We start from the raw sequence: 20,860 nt of genomic DNA on the forward strand, positions 1-20,860 counted from the left end.
CGTCTGTCGCTACTCCCCGAAGTTATCGCTTTGGGGGCGTATCAGATGAGCCATGTGTGGGCCGTGACGTTTAGCAGCGCTGAAGCTGCGAAGAAATTGGCCGCCGAAACGGAATTTAAAGTGAAGGACCGTCGGTGTTTGGTGATTGACCCTATCAACCAGGACGTGCGGATGAAGTTGCACGGGCTACTTCACAATGTACCCGACGAGGATGTGCGGCTGGCGTTCGCTCCGTACGACAAGGTGACGGAAATAACAAAACAGAGATGGAGGGTGCAAGGCGTTACCGACAACGGCTCTACAACTCCCACGGTGTCCCTCAAGCTGAAGGCAGGAGTGAATATCGAAGGTATCCCACATCAGATTCCAGTGGCGGGGGATAACGCCCTTGTGGTGGTTGCGGGCAGGGCACCACTCTGTCTGCGCTGCCACTCAATGGGTCACGTCAGGCGAGAATGCCGTGTACCTAAGTGTACCGTCTGTCACCGGTTCGGACATACTGAGGCGAACTGTGTGCGCACTTACGCGAAAGTTGTAGGACCCACAAGGCACGACGAGTCGTCTGAGTTCCTTGTGGACGAGGACGAAGCGGAAGAATCTGCAATGGGGACTACCGAGAATAACACCAAGCAGGAAACGCCCACCCACACTCGTGTTGAGGAAACGCCCCCAAAGGATGCGCAAGCAACCATGCAGCGCCAAGGTGAGCTTCTGCCGACACCTCGGCAGGCATTCGAGGACGCCACATCAACCGCGGGAACCACATGTGCTCACGGGGACGCCGAGTCAAACTGGGGAAGTGAAAGAAACCGCCGGACCAACGACCGCCAACGTTGTCGCAAAACGTCCCCACGGGGACGTGAGCAACGAGGCAAGACGCTCTGGTGAACGCAACACGGACGAGCCACCACCGAAAGCGACACCGCTGAGACCACCGACGCTTCGACACCCAAGTATGAATGTGCCGCCCAGTGGTACACCAGACGAGCGGCCATGGGGGGCACAACCACCGTGACATTCAAGTGCTGCGTGCTTTCGCCGGCTAGGGTCCCGCGGACAGACGAGTGACCAGTTCAAGGCTCGAACTGACTGTGAAGTGCTTTTTTCATCCTTATTTCTATCGCGTTATCACGGGTGTGTGTGTGTGTGTGTGCGTGCGCGCGTGCGCGCGAGTATTTACGTAAGTGCGTGGGATGGACTACGCCTCAACAGCACGAGTCGGGAAGGCAAAGAACTACAGCCCTACATTGTGAGTCACACGCCAATGCATTTGTTTGTACGGGAGAGGTACCGCGCATTTGGTACAACTAATAACCATGAGCGCTTATTTCCAGACAGCACTGCGTGTGGCAACGTTAAACGTTAGGGGTCTTGGGTCTAGAAGGCGGCAAATGCAATTAAATCGTCTATTTCAGGACAATGAGCTACACGTGGTTGCTGTACATCAAACTAAAATAGAGAGCGAAGTGCATACTGATAGCATGGTGTCGTCTTTCCGTGCACATTATAATGTGTGTGTGAGCCATGGGGTACCTTCGGTGGTTGCGCCGTTTTTATTCGTGGGGATCTCGGAATAGGCCGTTGTGAGCTGTGAATCTGGTCGACTGCTTGTCGTAGACTTTGAGTTGTCTGCTACGCCTTGGCGGCTAATCTGTGTGTACGCCCCAAATAATGAAGCTGAGCGAAAGGTATTTTTTGAGCGCATTGAACAATACTTAAATACGAAAAAAATAATCATTGTCCTCGGTGATTTCAATTGTGTTTGCTCCGCTGTAGACCGCGCTAGAAATCGGCCTGTCAGGGACAAGAGCGCACTTTTTCTAAGTGAATTGGCACATGATTATAACTTAGAAGACATCGGCCAGGTATTGCAATCCGGCGTGCGACCCACTTTCACGCACTTTCAAGGGGAAAGCAATGCACGGCTTGATCGGGTTTATGTATTACTGGAACTGCTGCCAAGCTGTAGCAAATATGACGTAAAACCAGTGTCCTTTAGCGACCACAGCTTAGTCATGTTTGAAATCGGAAAAGTTGAACGAAAGACGCGGTTCAACTGGGACTTGTGGAAATTCAACGCTCGGTTGCTGAACGATGAACTTTTCGTAAAAGCGGCTAAAGAAAAGATGAACCAGATACTCACGGCTGAAACGATAACCATCGCGGCTGCATGGGAGGTCTTTAAAGGCGAGATAAAGACTTTGGCTATTGAAAGGGGTTGCATCCTTCGACACGAAGAAAGGAAAAAGGAGCGAGAACTGCAACAACAATTGCAGTTCTTGTAAGCATGGAAGGAATTGAGCCCGGTAAATTTAGTAAGCAGATAAGAGAAGTCAAGAATCATCTGGAGGCATTGGACGTAGTACGGTACAGAGCAGCAGCGATAAGAGCGCGTTCTAACCAATTTTGGATGGGCGAGACGCCCACCAAACGCGCTCTAGCTGATGAAAAGAGGTACGCCAGCAGAAATGAAATAAAGGCAATATTTTTTGAAAACGGAGTACAATGTGAAAATGACAAGATTAAGCAAGCATTTGTATCGCATTACAACAAATTGTTTGGTCAGAAGAATCGCCTGATGGAAGGATTCGAAAAAGACTTTCTACATTTGATGCCAATTTTGAGTAGGGATATTAAAAACCGCCTTGAAGAACCAATATGTCTCTAAGAAGTAGAGAATGCAATAGACGAGCTGTCACCAGGAAAATCGCGTGGGCCAGACGGGCTCAGGGCGTCATTTTCACCTCTTGAAATCTTTCAAATAAAAAAAAAATAAAAAAGAATTCTGTAAAACGTTTAAATGCCAGCTAGCCATTATTCTAAACCGATTGTTTGTTGAAGCTTATAAGTTAAAACAAGTACCCCCTTCTTTTCGGGCTGCGCCTATGGTGCTAATCCCAAAGACAGATGATCAGGAGAAGCTGCAGTCCGTTGAGGCACATCGACCCATTAGCCTTACCAACGTCGACTACAAAATTTTTATGAAGGTTTTAGCCAAACGGATGCAAAGTGTGATTAAGGAATTGGTAGGGCCTCATCAAACCTGTGGTATACAAAATCGTTCCATAAGAACCAACATTCATGTCGCACGAAGCGTTTTGGAATGTGTTGATGCATTCACGGGTCGAGTAGCGATGCTACATACAGCTGAACCTGGCGAAGGCGTTCGACTGAGTGACACATGACATATTGTTACGTATATTGGAGTATGGCAACGTTGGCGACGTGATCCTGCAAGGGGTCAAAATGGTGTACACAGATTGCAGCACACGAATCATTGTTAACAAGACCCTCACAGAACCCATCCAAGTCAGATCGTCTGTGAAGCGAGGTTGCCCCCTTGCCCCGCTGCTTTTCGATTTATATCTGGAGCCGTTTTGCGTGCGAGTAACCAAGAATGAAAATGTACGAGGCTTTAACTACTGGCGGTTGAAGTGAAATTGCTTGCGTACGCAAACGACGTGGCTGTGTTTTGTGATGACAGGGCAAGTCTGTTGGAAGTCGTAAGAGTAGCGACCGCATACTGTGACCAAACAGGGTCTGAAATCAACTGGCGCAAATGTCAGGGCTTCTGGCATGGCGCTTGGGCCTGTACCCCCGAAAGATTTGCGAACATCGAGTGGTCTGTGGTGCCGGGGAAATACTTGGGAGTCCCGCTGAACCATTATCGTGAGAGCAAGCAATACTGGCTCGATGAAAAACAGAAAAGGTAAAAGAAAAGGCCGCGGCTTGGCAGGGGCGAGATCTTTAGATGTTCGCAAGGGCCGCCGTATGTAATGTGTTTCTCATTGCCAAAGTCTGGTATGTGTTAGCTTTTTAGATGCGACGCTCAGAGCATCTCTTGTCGGCGGCCCTGTCCTTCCTGCGTGCGTCCGGTATTGTCCGCGTGCGTCCATTGTTGTCCGCAGCTACTCTCCCGCTCTCCTCTCCGATAGCGAACACTCTTTCGCGAGGGGCATTGGATTGGATTCGATTGGATTGGATTGGCTTGGATTGCATTGGATTGGATTGGATTGGATTAAAGTGGATTATGTTGGATTGTGTTGCGTCATAGCCGCGGCAGACGCACTGGCGCCGGCGCGTGCCCAGGTGAGAGCGTGTGCGGCCCAGCGCGCTCTCACTCCGCCGGTGGGCGGCGCTGCGCGCGGTGCTGCGCATGTGCAGTACTCTCTCTCTCTCTCTGTCTCTCTCCCCATGGTCTCCTCTCCTCCGGGCGCACTGCGCATATAACCGGTGTTCCGCTCTCCGGCGGCCTTTCGGTCGACGGTTGCTCTCCGCTTGCGCTTGAACCCTCCTCAGCGTCGCATCACACCAGGGTTCCCGCGAGGGGAGGTGGGTGTAATTTTTTTATGTATGCCCAGAATGTGCCTACAAAAGATGAATTGTGTGTTTGCCGTATTTATTTGGAACTCGAGTTGGGAGAGAGTTAGCCGTACTAACTTGTTTCGCCGTGTGAAGGGCGGAGGGCTCGGTCTCTCCCATTTGTCTCTACGGCAATTAGTGTCTCGATTTTGTTTTGTCAGAGATCAAAGTAATGACTTTCCGAAAACAGTTATACAAGTGAGATTAATGAATTTCATTCCGAATTTTATAGTGTCTTCTGTTGGCGGCCCCCGACAAGGGCTTAATGGATACCTCAAGGAAGTGACAATGGCATTCCATATGCTACAAAGCCGATTTTCGTTTTGATATTTATCCGCAATTACAAAGAAAAAAATTGTACAGAGACTTAGTCGACACAATGATACCGGTACCCCTTTACAGAACCGTGAATTCCCAAGCACCAGGGCAGGACGTTCTTAAGCAGGTTAAGAGAATGCCAGTAAGATCCACTGTTAAGACCTTCTTCTTTAAACACCACACTAATACTTTACCGGTAAATGCATGGTTGCAAGAAAAAGGCTTTTTCGTTCCTTGGACAATTAACTGTTTTGTTTGTAAATAACCAGAAACCATTGAACACGTTTTTTTTTTATTTGGACCCAATATTCTTTTGGGACGTGCTGCAAAGAACACTCCAAAAAGAACTACCGTTAACGCCGCACGGAATAAGGTATTTGCTCGTCGTAAATTACGGAGGAATTCCTTATGACATGTTCATGCTGTTAGGCCTTCACAGCCTATGGAAGACTAGGATGGGTGTACGCCATGCTGATCTAAATGCCCGGCCGGTACGCGAGAATTTCATTGAAAGTATAGTGCAAATGAGAGCTATATAGTATACAGAGCCATCCGCCTGACTGGGTGGCGTTGTTGAATGACCTCGCTTCTTTGAAAAGATTTTAGTGTGACAATCGTCAGCCGGGTTTCAGCTGGCGACTTTTAACCAGTGTATGTGCCTTTTGTTTGTGTATGTCTAAACAGGCATTTAATAATAAAAAAAAGCGGTGGCTCAGTGGCTAAGGCGTTCTGCTGCTGAGCCGAAGGACGCGGGTTCGATTCCCGGCTGTGGCGGCCGCTTTTCGGGTGGAGGCGAAAAGCAAAAACGCTCTTGTGTACGAGACTTCGGCGCACGTTACAGATCCCCTGGTGGTCAAAATTAATCCGGAGCCCTCTACTACGGCGCGCCTCATCGCATGTGTAGCGTAGGCGCGTTAAACCCCATAATCAATCAAATCAATCTAATGCGTTTGTGTTACATTGTGGTTTATTATGGCAGTCACTACACCTGTATTTACTCCAATGTTTGGATCAGCCAGCTCCTTTTTTGGTTACAGCTAACCTCTGCAATAAATGGATACTTCTCTCTCTCTCTCTCTCTCTCTCTCTCTCTCTCTCTCTCTCTCTCTCTCTCTCTCTCTCTCTCTCTCTCTCTCTCTCTCTCTCTCTCTCTCTCTCTCTCTCTCTCTCTCCCTCTCTGGCGCAATGATGTAAATGAACGTTTTTTGCCTATCAATTGTGATGAAAGCTTCCATTCCTTATAACCCCGCATGATGAACCCGCCTCTCATTTTCAAAAATAAAATGCCTGCTAGCAGAGGTTTACGTATCAGTCGCCACCGCGTCAAGGTTTCGTGGGACAGAGGAGATGGCTTGTAATAACTTTCCCAATGGCGGGCACGCCGCAAAATGCCTGTTACCTATCTGGTCCACTTCAGAGAAGCGACGCGAAGTTTTCGACCGGGAACGCTGATTAGATCGGCGCACTCACGACGGGCGGACGCAGATAACTCCGCATTTAGAAAGCCGTTAAATGTAATTGAACCCGTAGCAGTTTGTGGCCGTTTTTGAGTGGTTTCTAATTCCTGGAAGAAACTGATTGTGACATTTTCTTTGATAGTGCGTCTTCTTCAACTGAACTAGGACCGAACACTGGCAGTGGATATTCACTAATTAATTTTGTAGCGGCGAGGAACGTGCCCATTAAGTCAGGAAAGTGGGTGCACTGTATTACATTTCTGTTGCTGAGCTTTACCGCAATGCTCTGGATTGACCAATTCATGGCGACGAAAATTAACATTCAACGAATGGCGATGTCGTTTACATTAGTTGATTTAAAAGTTTGGTTTGCGTTGTAGCAGAGTCCGTCAATGCTTTATAGTATCACGCACCGCAGATGCGCAAGGACATATACACCTTCTTGTATCCTTGCTCCGTGTGCCGAGCGCCATTGCAGTGATTTCCTTGCAGTGATTCGTTAACACACAATGTACGTGCAAGTCGTTTCGTTAGCATCTTCTAAGCTTTCGAATTGTGTGGCTTAAATGTAAATCCAGGGCTGTCGACTTCTGCCCTGGGTCATCCAGACTGACTGTCATCCAACCGTCAAGGTCGATCGCACGTCGTAGTCGCTGTCTGTCAACGACCTATTCTCACAAAAGCACTCGTTGCAGTACGCGTACGACTGGCATTCAGCGTCGGCTCTATCTTTCTTATCGTTTATACACTCATAAAGACACGTTTGTATCGAATCGTCACGACACCTTGGTCTCCGGGTCACTACAGCAGTGAAGCGGGGATCTTTCCGCGTACAGGAAGGGCTGTCGACGAACGGGCGCTCGGCCACACCGTCAGGACCTCATGGATTCAGCGGCGAGCAGTACAAGGTAACAAAAGCCTTGGGTTCAGGCTAGCTGCTATTCCAAAACGCCATTTTCAAAACAAGGCTGTTTGTCATGGTGTTGAGCGAGCCTTTCTGGGTCACGTGGATGGGTTGTTAACTAATGAACTGGCACTCAGAAAGTTCATCAACGTTTATACATTTGTTAACTCTTTGTCGGTTGTGCTTCGCAAACAGGACTTACGGTTTACTGAGGACGTTGCGGCAACCCCAACCGCCGTGCCAGCAGAGGCTGAACCCACATAAGCTAAAAGATAAAAACATTAAAGGGAAAACATTAGAATTTTGAGACATCAGTCTTTTTTTTTTTGCAGGCAATCATTTGCTCAAATTACGCCCTATTAACAAGAATCGCCTGTCGCCGTATAAATCTGCACATGCTAAATTTGTTAAAGGTAGCCACGATGAAGCTGACTAACTCCTTAAACAAATTCTGCTTCCACACCGTCCAATGCGCTGTACGATTTTCGTTTCTCAGAGACTCTTACGCTGCTGAGCACGAGGTCGCGGGTTCGATTCCCAGCCGCGGCGGCCGCTTGTCTGATGGAAGCGAAAAGCAACAACGCCCGTGTGTACGAGATTTCGGCGCACGTAAAGATCCCAGAGAAGGAAGGAAAAAAGGAAGCAAGCTTTATTTTCCTAAGCACCCTTAGTCCAGGGCGCCGTCTTGGGAAACTGTGGCCATGGCTTCCTCTGCTCTGGACGTCAGCAGTAGCTGTGTCGCAGCGCTGGGGTCAGCCAGACTTGCCTCCCAGGATGCCAGAGTTGGATTCGGGATGCGGGTCAACTTTGGATGTCGAAAAAGGCAAACGTTGCAGGGGCGGCAGAAAGTTAGATAAGCAGATAAGATCAAGAAGTTTGCGGGGATAAGTTGGTGGAAGTTAGCACAGGACCGGGGTAATTGTAGATTATGGGAGAGGTTTTTGCCTGCAGTGGGCGTAGATAAGCTGGTGATGAAAGATCCCCAGGTGGTCAAATTTAATCCGGAGCCCTCCACTACGGCGCGCCTCATCATCTGCGTTGCGTCGGCGCGTTAAACCCTCCAATCAATCAATAAATTCCAGAGACTGTGGTTATCTTGAACGTCTCACTGTGGCTCTTTGTGGTTGTACAGATGAAAAATTGAGGTGGAGGGGTGGGAAAGAAATGCGCTAAATAAACATAGGGCTGAAGTATAAATGGTCTTGTTTGCACCACGAAACTTTCGCGGCTTTGCAACAGCACAAGGTGAGTAAGAAAGTAAAAGCCTAACTGCAGCAGGGGAAACCGTACCACTCGAGTTGACTGTGTCAGCGGGATAGTGTGCCACGTTCCGTTGGCCTGAAGAAAGGTATATGGGGGACAGATGACGGTTTGAATTAGCGCGAGGCTACCGGAGCACCTACCGTGTGCAAAAGGTGATATCAGGTGTCTTTCCAGTCCTTCACGGAACGTGGGTGCTCGCCGCACTTCGACAACTTTGCCATTTTTGTGATTTGCACTTTGTGTCCGCCATCTGGCGGCCTGTACAAGCACATTAACCTTCAGGTCCGACTCAAGCAGCGTTAGTCCAGTTGCTTTTCTCTCCGCGATGAAAACAAAGAGCTTATGTGAACAGAACTGGGAGCTTCAGTATGAAGCCGTGGAACGTGCCTATCGAACTTAAATCTCTCTCCAAACAAGACTCATTTCCTCAGCACTGATGGCAAACGCTCAACCAATCCAAACAAAAATTGGAAACGCCAGTATTGACTTTATCAAAATGCATCGATTAGCAGTGGGCAGCTGTGTTAGTCCTAATGCGCGGAAATATAATTTGCGTATTCGACAGAGATCCACCGTCTATCTGATGACACGATTATCTGACAAGTATGGTGATTCTGAACAAACGTTTTGTCTTATTTTAGTTTGTGCTGCCGCCAACCGCAGGCCAATATATTATTTTCCATCTATGAGTTCTCAGCAAGACATATCCAAGAACTTAACACTCTAAACAGAGCTCTTATCAGGACAGTTATTGATTGATTGTAGGGTTTAACGCGCTGACGCAGCGCAGACGATGAGTAGCGCCGTAGTGGAGGGCTTCGGATTAATTTTGACCACCTGGGGATCTTTAACGTGCGCCGAAATCTCGCACACACGGGCGTTTTTGCTTTTCGCCTCCATCAGAAAAGTGGCCGCCGCGGCCGGGTATCGAACCCCCGTCCTCGTGCTCAGTAGCACAACGCCTTAGCCACTGAGCTACCGCAGGAGGACCGTTATTGGACAGTTAATGGGCACCCTTGTACAAGCCATTCCCCTACATCTTGTAATTACTCCGCAAAATACCGCAACTTTGATTTATGGACCATCTCTTGCATACCCCTGAGGAACGTGAAAGGCTCAACGGACTGTAACAACGAGTTAATTTTACCCTACAACCGTGGGAACGTTTGGCCTCTATCATCATCATCATCACCAACCTATCTGCTCATCTAACTCTTTCTGCCGCCCCCTGCAGCGCTTGCCTTCTCTACGGATCCATTCTGTTACCCTTAATGACTAACGGTTATCCTGCCTTCGCGTTACATTCCCTGTCCACGTCCATTTCTTCGTCTTAATTTCTGCTAGTATCTCCTTAACACGCGTTTGTTTCCTGGCGCGTATGTTCCCGGATTCTTAGCACCCTCTGCTGCGTCACAGGTCTGACCGCCGCCGTGGTCAGTTGCTTCGCAGCCACTGGATACTGAGGGCCGTGGGTTCATTGGCGTATTCGTGGGAGGTTGTGTCCGTTACTACACCAGGGTGGCCGATCCTGCTCTGGTGAGGGAGTGCATCACCGGCACAAGGTCACCGAGGTCATGGCCGCACCCCAGGCAATTCCATCAATACGCGGATTTTTTTTTTTTATAACCGGCGGGAATTACCCGGCACCGGGAATCGAAGCACGGTCTTTCTGCACGCGAGGCGGATGCTCTACCTCCACGCCACCGCTGCTTCTCGGTATTTGAAGAACCATCGCGCATGGCCTACATGTACACAGGATAGCGATACCATTATCTAGGAAGATGCTTCAGTTCTGCATCAAACGTGTCAGGCAGCCTGCAGCGATTGACCTTGGCAGCCGCATTATCATTCCGCACCCGTCGTTTATGTCGAACAACAATAATTTGAAGGGCTCACCTGGATTATACAAGCCAAGGAAGCAGTAATCCACCGTATGCGGCTAAATGTCGCGTATACACGCAATGCTTCCGCTTCAAGCTTAATCAATTCACTTTGCCACCATGCCCACAATGCAACGTGTGCGAAGGTTTGCACCACATTATTTGCTATTGTGCGCGATTTATTGCACAAAGAGCGTCCCAGGCGGCGTATTTTGGCCGGCCACCTTGCTGCACACTAAGCGTTCAGTGCGCAGCACTTCTGCCGCCGCTGCTGTGGTTTCACGGCGCGATGGCCTCGGCGCTGTAACTGAGCGAACGATGGGAAGAAAGAAGACTGGAAGAAAACATGAGAGTGTCGCGGAATTGTGAGGGGGACGGCCTAGGGGGAAGAATCAGGGCCAGGGGCTCCCGGTTCTAAGAAAGCCTCTAAGTCTCCATTCTTCCAGGCCTTTACTGCAGCACATCGCGACTACAAGCAAGAGATGCGGGTGCAGTGCGCGATGTGAGAAAGAATAGCGGAAACTGCCAGACAGAGACCGGGGAGGTTGCGGTTGCGAGTCTGCTTGGGGTTCCGTTTATGCGGTCATCAGAAAATTTGAGTCCTGATTGACGAGATTTTTTTCCATTGCACTAATATAAAACTAACAAGGCATTTCTTCCGTTTAAACGGTAGTTCCGTTGAACCGTTTCCATGAAATCAGGATTTTAGTGTGTGCCCCGTACAGTGAAACCTAGTTATAAGTAGTTCTTGTGCCTGTCTTCATCCTTGCGTGCCTTTGTGGTGCACTTGAGGAACGAAAGCTTATGGTAAGGGGGCTATTGCGGTGCGTGCGCCGCTGTGATTGAGCGGTGCACTTGGCATCGGTGTGCAGCGGCTCTTGCAGTTTCAAGGGCGACGAGGAGAACCAGCAGCAGGGCGAGCCGGAGATGAAGGGCTGGCTCGCCAAATGGACGAACTACCTCAAGGGCTACCAGAAGCGGTGGTTCGTCCTCTCCAACGGACTGCTCTCCTACTACAGGTGAGGCGGCGCGGCGCTGTCGCGGTTGTTGCAGCCGCCGGCGCCAGCAGCCTTCTCTGGCTTCTGCAACGATGTTGACCGGCTAGCGCAGGAGTCAGGAGGAGATGGGACACATGTGTCGCGGCTCCATCAGCCTAGTGAGCACGGTCATCCACACGAAAGGCTCGTGTAGCTTCGCCATCTCCATCGGGAGCGCGCAGACCTTCTACCTCAGGGCCTGCAACGAGATGGAGCGCCAGAAGTGGGTCACGGCGCTGCAGCAGCATAGCAAGGCCCGCGTCGTGCGCATGATGGAATCAGGTAAGCTTCACCGCGGTGGGGGCACGCGTTCCCAGTTTTGGTTCGCAAGTTTCGGCCCAGCATGAATTGCAGCCGTGCTTGTGGCTGGAATAATTTGTTGACACATTCAGTCGCCGCCAAAAACGAATTCCCAGAGCTGGTGCGCATTGTGGTAACTATATTTTTACTAATCGTGTAACGCCATGCAATTGTATAATGTATTCATGGTTTTCCACTTTACTGAACTTGACTTCTGATTGTATCGTTTTTTTTTTCTTGCACGGTATTGTCTTCAGAAGTTTTTCAAAATGCAATTCCCTGGTCTAGTGGGCCATAAAGGGTACTTCACTAAAATGTGCGGCATTGTCAAAGTTCAGCCATAAAAAAAGAGCACACCGAACTGCACAATAAGCAGTGTTGCCTACTAGCGGCAAAGCAGAGTGCATGATGTGCTCCTTGTGTTTACGTAACCTCATTGAAAGTCCTGTACCCCTCCGCCTAACGACGATGATGGTTTCACGCGAAGCTTTCTCGTTTCGACTTTGACTCGCGGACGGTTTGTACTTTGACTCGTTCAGCTGTGGCTTTGACTCGCACGGACTTTGAACTTTTTTTCGCAGCGGCTCTTACTTTGACCCTTCGCCATTTGATTTCTCTCAAAGAAATCATTCGCGTTCAACTATCCTCGTCGTCATCGACCCTGGAATTTACTGCAGATGGGCGGTCGTCTCTCAATTTTTTAAGGCGCAGCCATTACCTGCGTTACGTGGCGTAGACGTTCTCGTATCCGCGTGACCGAACGCAGCAGCGACGGAAGAAAGAAAACGGAGAGGAGCGTCTGCCGAAGGGTGAGCAGGAGGGCGGCACGCGCTATCTCTTTCACTGCTGCACTCTCACTGTGGTTTTACGCGTAGCCGCACAAGGAGCGCCCTCCCTCTCCCCAAACGCTGTTTCGTTCGCCGCTAATCCAAACAACATGACGTTTGCGCGAGAGGTACAAACACAATTGGCAACAACATGCTTGTTGATCCTTCGCGCGTGGCTAATCATAACCACGTGTTATTTGCGTGGGAGGTTCAAACACGATTTGCAACAACACGCTGGCCGACGGCGGCGACGCACAGCGAGATAACAGCAGAGTAGCATAGCCGCCATGCGCTCGCTGATCACGCGGTCACTTCCTGAGACGCAGCAGATGTGCGCCGTGACCGAGGAGACTACAGCTCGCGCTGCGCCCAAATTTCACATTATGGAGTATGGTAATCACCAGTGCATTTTTGTTGCCTTAGTTTAAGCGCTTGCGTGTTAGTGGTCAGGAAGGCGTATATTTTAGAGAGAGAGAGAGAGAGAGAGAGAGATAATACTTTATTTCCTTTCAAAAGGGAAGGGGAAACGGGGGTGGCGGGGAGGCTAAGAGCCGCCTCGTTCCAGGCAGCTTCTGGTGGCCTTCAAGATGAAGTCCGCCAGGCTCCTCTGCTCCTCCAACTTGGTTGCAGTAGTCAGCCACTCTCTAGTGTGATGTGCCCTAATTGGCTTGGTGTCTGGGCAGACCCACAGGATGTGGGTTTGATCCTGCGGTACCTTACAGCGTGCACACTTTGGGAGGGGTGCAGGCACCATGCACAGATGGATAAGGGGGCGTCAAGGGACGCGGTGCCAGGATGACAATACCGACTAGAACAGTATATTGACGCGAACCACGTATGAGTTTATTTATTTATTGTTTGTTTTTATTGCCAGGCCACGCCCGGCTCTGTTATCTGTGTCCCAAGCGAAGCGCGTCTTCTATTTTCTATTTTTATGCCGCACGGGCTATCACACTCAGACAAGCACACTGTTGCGCCCTAACGTCACTAGCCCAGAATATTATTCTGTGATCTACAATGTTCTGGATGTGAATCGACAGTTCCAGAAACACTCGTGCCGAAAGTCTGCAGAGCAGACGCCGCGGGACTGGAATCGCCGACGCTCGCTTGAGCGCGTCACTTTGTTGACTGCTGCTTCGCCGCCTTCGTGACAATATCGTATTCAGCAATAAACATTCGGAGTACTTACTAATTCCCCGTGTGCTATAAGGTAAAGTAAACCGCTCATTAAAAGTAATCATTTCCCTCATTACTGGTTCTAACAGGTGAAAATTGTATCAGCCACCAGTCCTTGGAGGCCTGTGAGAGACCATTACGTGCGTGATGACGCACAATTTTAAGCATAGAAGACGCACTAGTCATTATTTTTGCTGCATCTGCAATCTTTTTAGCTATGCGAAAAAGCAAAAGTCAGCTGTCTTTTACACATGCCGTCAACGTGACCTCTACCGGGAAGTCAAAGGCCGCACCACTGACAATTTTACCTCCTACTGTTAGCTGACCTAGGAGTTGAAAGCGTCTTTCGAATTCCTTGTTGATGAAAAACAACTAAAAAACGCCGAAGCAGTGTATCATTATAGCTGGATAACTGAATCAACTGGGGGGGGGGGGGGGGAGGGCATTGTTTATGGAGGCTTCCAAAAGAGAAGCTACCTTCAGTTCCAATATAAAACTGCCACTCATTTTAAAAAATTACGACGCAGCATGTGCAAGGTTCGAGAAACAGCACAGCCGGTGGCCCCTCTCCCGTTGTAGGGGACCCGGCTGTTGCACCTCACGCTGATTTCCCGAACTTGTCGGTGAAAGTTATCCATGACCGGCACCCCCGGATCGTTTTTAGATGCGGAGCATCTCATGCTCGGGGCTGTGTCCCTACCTCCCTCGTACATGCGCGTCTGCATGCACATGCGCGTCTCTTCAACCCCGTCAGCGTTTGTGCTGACGTCAGTGCAGTCCACTATAAAAAGAAATACCGTACTTACCCGATTCTAACGCACACCTTTTTTCCGCAAAAATAGGCCGAAAAATCGCATGCGCGTTAGAATCGGCCCGTTGCTGTCAATCACGTGGTGGGCAGCCGCCCCGTCAAGCTGCTCCGTGCAGCTTTTTGTGGCTGCTCCTTCCCCTGTACCCATCAGTAAGGCGAATAAAGTTGATTTGAAACCGAAACTGCCGAAACAGCTGAAATTTCGTTCCACCCATCGCCATCGCCATCTCAAGATGGCGCCAAAGCTTTTGGCAACAATTTTTTCGGGTCTAGGCGCCTAGGCTTTTCTTTCGGGGTTCACACAAATCGTCAAATTATTCCACTTGCGTGCTTGATAACAGCAATGGCAGCAGCGGCAACGAAGGTGCGCCGCTTCCGCGGCTTACGAGCGGCTCCCACGCGTTCACAACGAGCGGTTGGCTGAAGCGTACGCCTCTGGAGAAGCTCGCGGGATGGACATGCGAGGCGTGGGCCACGATCCCATCGAACATGTTTGAACGTTCGTTCGGAAGTGTGGCATCGCGAACGCGCTTAACGGCACCAATGACGAGATGTTGCGGTCAGCGGAAGGCGACAAGGAGCTCTCGGAGAGCGACGAGGAGTGAGATGAGTGAGATTACTTCGGGGAATAAATCACCCGTTTCTCTCGCATTCGTTTTTCTTGCTCAAAAGTTCCTTGCGCGTTACAAACGGAGGTGCATGTTTTTTCGGTTTTTTGTCAGGAAAATCGGGTGCGCGTTAGAATCGGGGGCGCGTTAGAATCGGGTAATTACGGTAGTTAGGCGGTGCCCGGTTTCGACCCCACGACTCTCTGGCCGCAACGGGAGGTACGGGGCGCTCTTCCCACTGCGCTACAAACCGAGACGGGAGCATGTGCTACGAACGCGCCATGGGTCCTTCACTCATTCAAACTACGTCAAGAAGCTTCTGATACAATGAAGGCACGTGAAGCTGAACGTCAACGGAAACGACGAACTGAAAACTAATGGGAACTTCAGTCGACCCCATGGCTGCTTCGCATACTACTCAGGGTTCCCCTACGGGAAGATGGTGTAATTTTTTTCCGGAGGCTTTCACATCTCTCCCAGAGCGGACCGCGGAAGCAACCGGCTTGACGAAATCCGCGTCTGCAGCACGAACTCGGCGTTTTCAGCCGCGAACACGCGTGGACTGGCGAGGAGAACAGCACACGAGGGTTCATGCCACGAAAGCTGTGCAGAGTGTTCTCGAAGGTCGAGCTGGCCGACGCCGGGCGCTCTTTGCGAGGCGAACGCTCACGTGCGCTCGGTACTTTTCTAGGCATTTCCGCGAGCTCCTCACGCGGCGCAAACGCTCGCAAAATCCGGGAACACGCCGGGCGCTCCTCAGGAGGCACACGCTAACGTGCGCTCGGTAGGACTGAGTTTCTGGTAACGCTCGGCGGCGGAACCGGGCGTTGTGGGGTTCCCACAACGCCCGGCGTATCAAATTTGATACGCGATGTTTGAGAAGCCACAAATTGACAATAAATGACGTAAATCGGAGTACCTTTTAAGTGCGAATGCACTTTATAAGCGACCCCGAACCTTCCGCCGTCCGCATAGCAACAGCTGCGGGTGCGCGCGCTTTTCGTCTTCCTTAGCAACGGGGGGAGATGGGCGCGCGCTGCCTGGCCGTTGACATGGCACATACCCACGTGGGAGATTGGCCAGGAATAAGTGCGAATGCACTTCTTAAGCGAGCCTGAATCGTCGCGCTCGCATAGCGCCTCCTCTCCCCCCTCCCCCCTCGCCTACTCTCCTAAAGCCCCTTTACTACTCTCCAGCTCGCAACACCCTCTCTCGGCGCGCCAGCCAGGCCACTACACTATATAAAAAAAAAAACAGCATCCGGCGCCAGGTTTCGATCTGCGGACTTTGCGGCCGCAGCGCGACGCTCTACCGACTAAGCCACGGACGCTTTTTTTTTTCTTTATTGCCTGCTTTGGCACATACAGAACACAGACATTCATTCACAGACAGCCGCCAACCTGACTTTGGTTGACGTCATGTGTTTAAAAGTCCCTTAGGTGTACCAACGATTCCATGTCTGCAAGACATTCGGGCGGAGACAGTATTTTAGAGAGGCAATGAGTGAATACGTGGAAAATCAAAAATATGTGTCGACTAAGCCACGGACGCGACGTTGATATCAGTGTTAGTGACGCGCCTTATATCTTTAACGCATTCAAACTACGTCGTCAGCGGCGTGCGTTGGCGACTCAGCGGCGTTATAGCGGCTTGATAACTGCGTGGTGTACACGTGATACTACAAACCCGCTAGTTCTGCATTCTCTCACGTAACTGCGCCTCCTCTCCCTTCACTCCGGTCGGCGCTTCGCAGCTGCGGTGCGCTGCGGTGCGGTGCGCTCCTCCTCTCGAACATACACGTTAATTCACCAAGATTTCCGCAGAGGGACAAACGAGGCGTGTTAAGCCGAACGTGATCACGAGGGGGTGTTAATGTAACTAACGGGCAAAATGCCACCAAACTTCAACAAACTCCCCCTCATAGCATCACCCCGTGCTTCGCACTTCCTCATACTCCCCTTCGGGGAAATGCGGGGGAATTTTTTTGATACACTGACGGAGTTTTTTGCTGTGTGTCGTTCAGAAAGGCGCCGTGAGAGGGCTGCTGGCTTACCTTTTGTATGCTGATTTTGTACACATCTGATACTGATACTGCATACTGATTTTGTAAACATATTTCGTTTACTGATTTAAGCAAGTACAAAGAGTTATCTTTGGGGTCGGTCGCACTGAACAAGGTTTCCAATGTTTTCACAGATAGATCATTACGGACCTCTTTTAAAGTGAACGAGTTAATGTCTTGAAATGTTGAAGAAGTATACTTCGGGGCTTTTATTGTTGTTTTATTTGCCGTTATTAAAAATATGGCTAGGTGATCGCTCCGGATACCAGATTTCGGACTTCTGTATTCGTAAAAAAATGCCAATAATGAAGCAGAACCGGTGGTAAAGCGAGTGGGTGCAGCAATTTTGTTAATGAGGGCACTTAATCTTGTAAGCTATGCATTTAAAATGTTGATGGTAAAGTCACGCATACAAATTATGTTTCCATAAAGGATAGAAAAACCAATACGCTCCGTGGAGGTGGCCGGCACAAGACACACAAAACGGTTTCTGTGTAGATGAGCGGGAGAAATTTAAAATCTTCTGTCGTTTGAGTGAATTCTTCAAATATCTCACAGTTTAGATTGCGTTTAATCATTAGCAGTGAGCCACCACCCTTATTTGGAAAGCGATTTTTGTGGAAAGAGTCACATCCGGTCATGTTAAGAATATCGTGTCCTTCCTGGTACCATGTTTCGGTTAGCATAATAACACCAATAGAAAAGCCAGAAGATGAACGTGCGCCATCTATAGCTAATCTAATTTGACGCAAGCAGGTTGGGTGTCTAAGTGAAGTGAACTCTTGCTTGGAACGGTAGCGATTTGTGGCATCTTTTGCGGTCAGCAAACCGTAGTCTGTGTGTTGTTGAAAGGACAGAAGCAATACTTTGCGCTAGCAGGTGTGGGTACATCATTTTCTCAAGACCGTGCACACGTAGGTCAGCGGGAGCGTGTGCGACGTGTCTGTTTTCGTGGCGCAAATTTTGCCGAATTTCCATTGCTTCTTTTTCTTACGGGTGATGACCTGCCCCAGTAGTTTCTTAAGTGTTGGGCACAACTGTTCATTGATGTAGACGTCCGAACTTTCCGTTGTTATACAGTTACGCCTCTGAATCTACAATGGTAGGTAGAAACCACTAAATGCTCAGAAAATTGGTTTCGTTGTTTTAAGCCTTCATTTTTTAATGACCGGATGCAAACATAGACTTTTGGGGGGCACTGCTTTGTTGATATTAATGGGTGAGAGTGTACAATGCTGAAAGCTAGCACTTTTTTTCAAACGTTGGTTTCAACGTTGCCTTGTAGTCCACTCCTCCAGCGGCTATTTACTGCATTGCAGAGGAAGGCGATGGTCTGGGCATGCCCTCGCAGTTGGACGAGCGCGAGCTGCTGACGGTGCTGCAGCTGCTGCACGTGAAGCTGGAGGACCTGTCCATGTGCAGCGAGCTTATAGGCAAGCACGGGGCGGCCCTCCAGCGCTCCCTCTCGGAATTGGAGCAGCTGGACGCGGCCGGGGGAGTGCCTCCGCCGCACGAGCTGGCCGGGAGAGTTCGCACCGTCAACGAGCGGGCCACCTATTTCCGCATCACCACCACGGGCGTGATGAACGGGAGTGGGCACAGCGCAGGGCCCTGAGGCACATTGCCCAGCACTGATTGCATGGCTAAACGGATGGGTCCGAGTTTTCCGCTGCTTGCAAGCGTGTGGAACGTAGCAGCAGCCACGTGAGCTTATCTGCCCCTGCGTCATTTTTGGGGTTGATTTGCAAGACAGCAGCCGCCCCTGCGACGAGGAGCTCCTTTCTATGTCGCTGGAAAGCGGTAGTTTTTCAAGGTGGCCATGTTGGGCAAAAATTTGGCGTCCATGGCACACACAATGGCCGATGCACCGTGCAAGAGAGAGAGAGAGAAATAATTATTTATTGGAGAGTTTAGCTCCAACCCAAACAGGAGCTGGCTACTCCAGGCATTGGAGTATACAAAAGGTACAATACTTGCCCAAAGGAACCGCAAGGACCTAGATTAAGTACATTGAGACAGCAGTTGATGAAAGATGCGCACTCAGTAACTACGTGCTCTGTGTAGTCCACAAGCACACCCATATATATATATATATATATATATATATATATATATATATATACATGATTCCTTACAGCAGTGGAATATAGTTAAAAAAACAACCAAGAGAACTATACACATCTATATAGAGACGACAAACGACAACCACGACGCGACACAGATAGTTTCGCCAATATACATAACACCCTTGTGTGTTTCCACACCCATTTCAGAGCGTTTCAGAGGAAAGTGCACGCATTTAATAGTGTTCACACATCTTCGTCATTTGAAAAAATTTCCTTAATGCAAGGAAGGCTTTCGTTTGGTTGCGTACATTGTCCCATGGACCCAACAGTTTCGGCAAGGATAGGGGTGTCCGAGATAGCAGGTTAAGCTTATCACTTAATTTTTTCCGCTCGGTCGCATATAGAGGGCACTCAAGCAGGACATGATGCACATCTTCAGTTTGGTGTCCACAAGCACAGCAGATGTGATCAGCGAATCGAATACGGTAAAGAAATTTCTTGGTGTAGGCCACGTCAAGGCGAAGGCGATGTATTAACGTGTCGACCGAACGACCCAGATGAGACGCACACGGGTATGTAAAGTACGGGTCCACTTGGTATAACAGCAATGAACGATATTTCTCGGTCAACCTGGTTTCCAAAGTAATGTGTGTCCTTAGTTTTATCAAATAATTTTTAACATCACCTCTGGTAAAAGGCACGGCGCTACACGTGGAATTTGAATGAGCGGTTGCTGCTAGTCGGTCAGCTCGTGAATTTCCTCTTATTCCAATGGGCCCGGGAATCCACTGAAATGTTATTTTCTGAGTTTTTCCTATTTCAGTTGCCATCACATCACAGATGTGTCTTGCCAAGATATTGTGACGACTGTAAGCGGCAATTGGATTTAGGGCTTGAAGAGCCGCTTTTGAATCTGTGAGAAGTGCCCATTTAGTCGCTGAAGTCATTGTAGCGATAAATTTGACTGAAAGATATATTGCGTAAAGCTCTGCAGCCGTCGACGATGTAGGGTGTGAGAGCTTGACCCCCTGATCGATGTGAAGACTCGGTATTGTGAAAGCTGACGACGACGAGGTGGTTGTCGACGATCCATCGGTATATATATGCACATAATCAGCATAACGTTCATGCATGTAATTAAGCGTCATCTGCCGTGCTGCCACTGTAGATATAGATTGTTTTTTGGGCATCCCGGGGATATCAGCATTGGTGTCAATGCAGGGAACAGTCCATGGAGGCGACCCAGTGCTGTGTTGCCTTGCCATTGAGATACAGCGGGCAGGGCCATGACATCACCAAAGATGGCCTGATGAACCTTTGACGCTGAACGCTGTTGGAGACGGGAAACCAAAGGGTGCGAATCATGCTGCGTAGTCAGGCGCAGGTAATGGCGGCGCACCTCCTGTACGCGCAAAGCATTTACGGGTGGCTCTCTTGCTTCCGCGAGAACCATGGTTCCCGACGTTGGCCTGGGCACTCCGAGGCAGAGATGGAGGCCTCTGGTTACCAATGTTTGCAGTCGCTGCTCTTGACGATTTGACAGGCCTTGCAGAACAGGTATAGAATAGGCAACGGCCTGACGGACAAGTGCAGCATGCAGTCGAAGCATAGAATCGGACGAACAACCCCATCGGGTGCCTGTGAGGTAACGCAAAGCGTGGACTACACGTGATGCCCTTTCCTGCAGATAATCCATATGTCGGCACCATGTGAGCGATGTGTCAATGTATATCCCAAGAAACTTGTGACATTTTTCTCGAGGTATTTCCTGACCACCCATGGTGAGCCG

The 20,860-nt window shown here is 49.7% G+C and overlaps 1 protein-coding gene across 1 annotated transcript; it reads left to right on the top strand.

Annotated features, from left to right (window-relative positions):
• Positions 1 to 493: 493 nt before the first annotated feature.
• On the top strand, positions 494 to 18,620 carry LOC144164865 (oxysterol-binding protein 1-like). Its single transcript, XM_077695112.1, has 4 exons — positions 494 to 1,249; positions 11,057 to 11,203; positions 11,295 to 11,503; positions 18,325 to 18,620. Exons 1-4 carry the CDS (start codon positions 1,194 to 1,196, stop codon positions 18,618 to 18,620), a joined length of 708 nt encoding a protein of 235 aa, XP_077551238.1. The 5' UTR covers positions 494 to 1,193.
• Positions 18,621 to 20,860: the final 2,240 nt, after the last annotated feature.

The sequence above is a fragment of the Haemaphysalis longicornis genome, unplaced genomic scaffold (genome assembly GCF_048455015.1).
Source record: "Haemaphysalis longicornis isolate Haplotype H1 unplaced genomic scaffold, Haemaphysalis longicornis Haplotype H1 scaffold_14, whole genome shotgun sequence".
NCBI classification, from domain to species: domain Eukaryota; kingdom Metazoa; phylum Arthropoda; class Arachnida; order Ixodida; family Ixodidae; genus Haemaphysalis; species Haemaphysalis longicornis.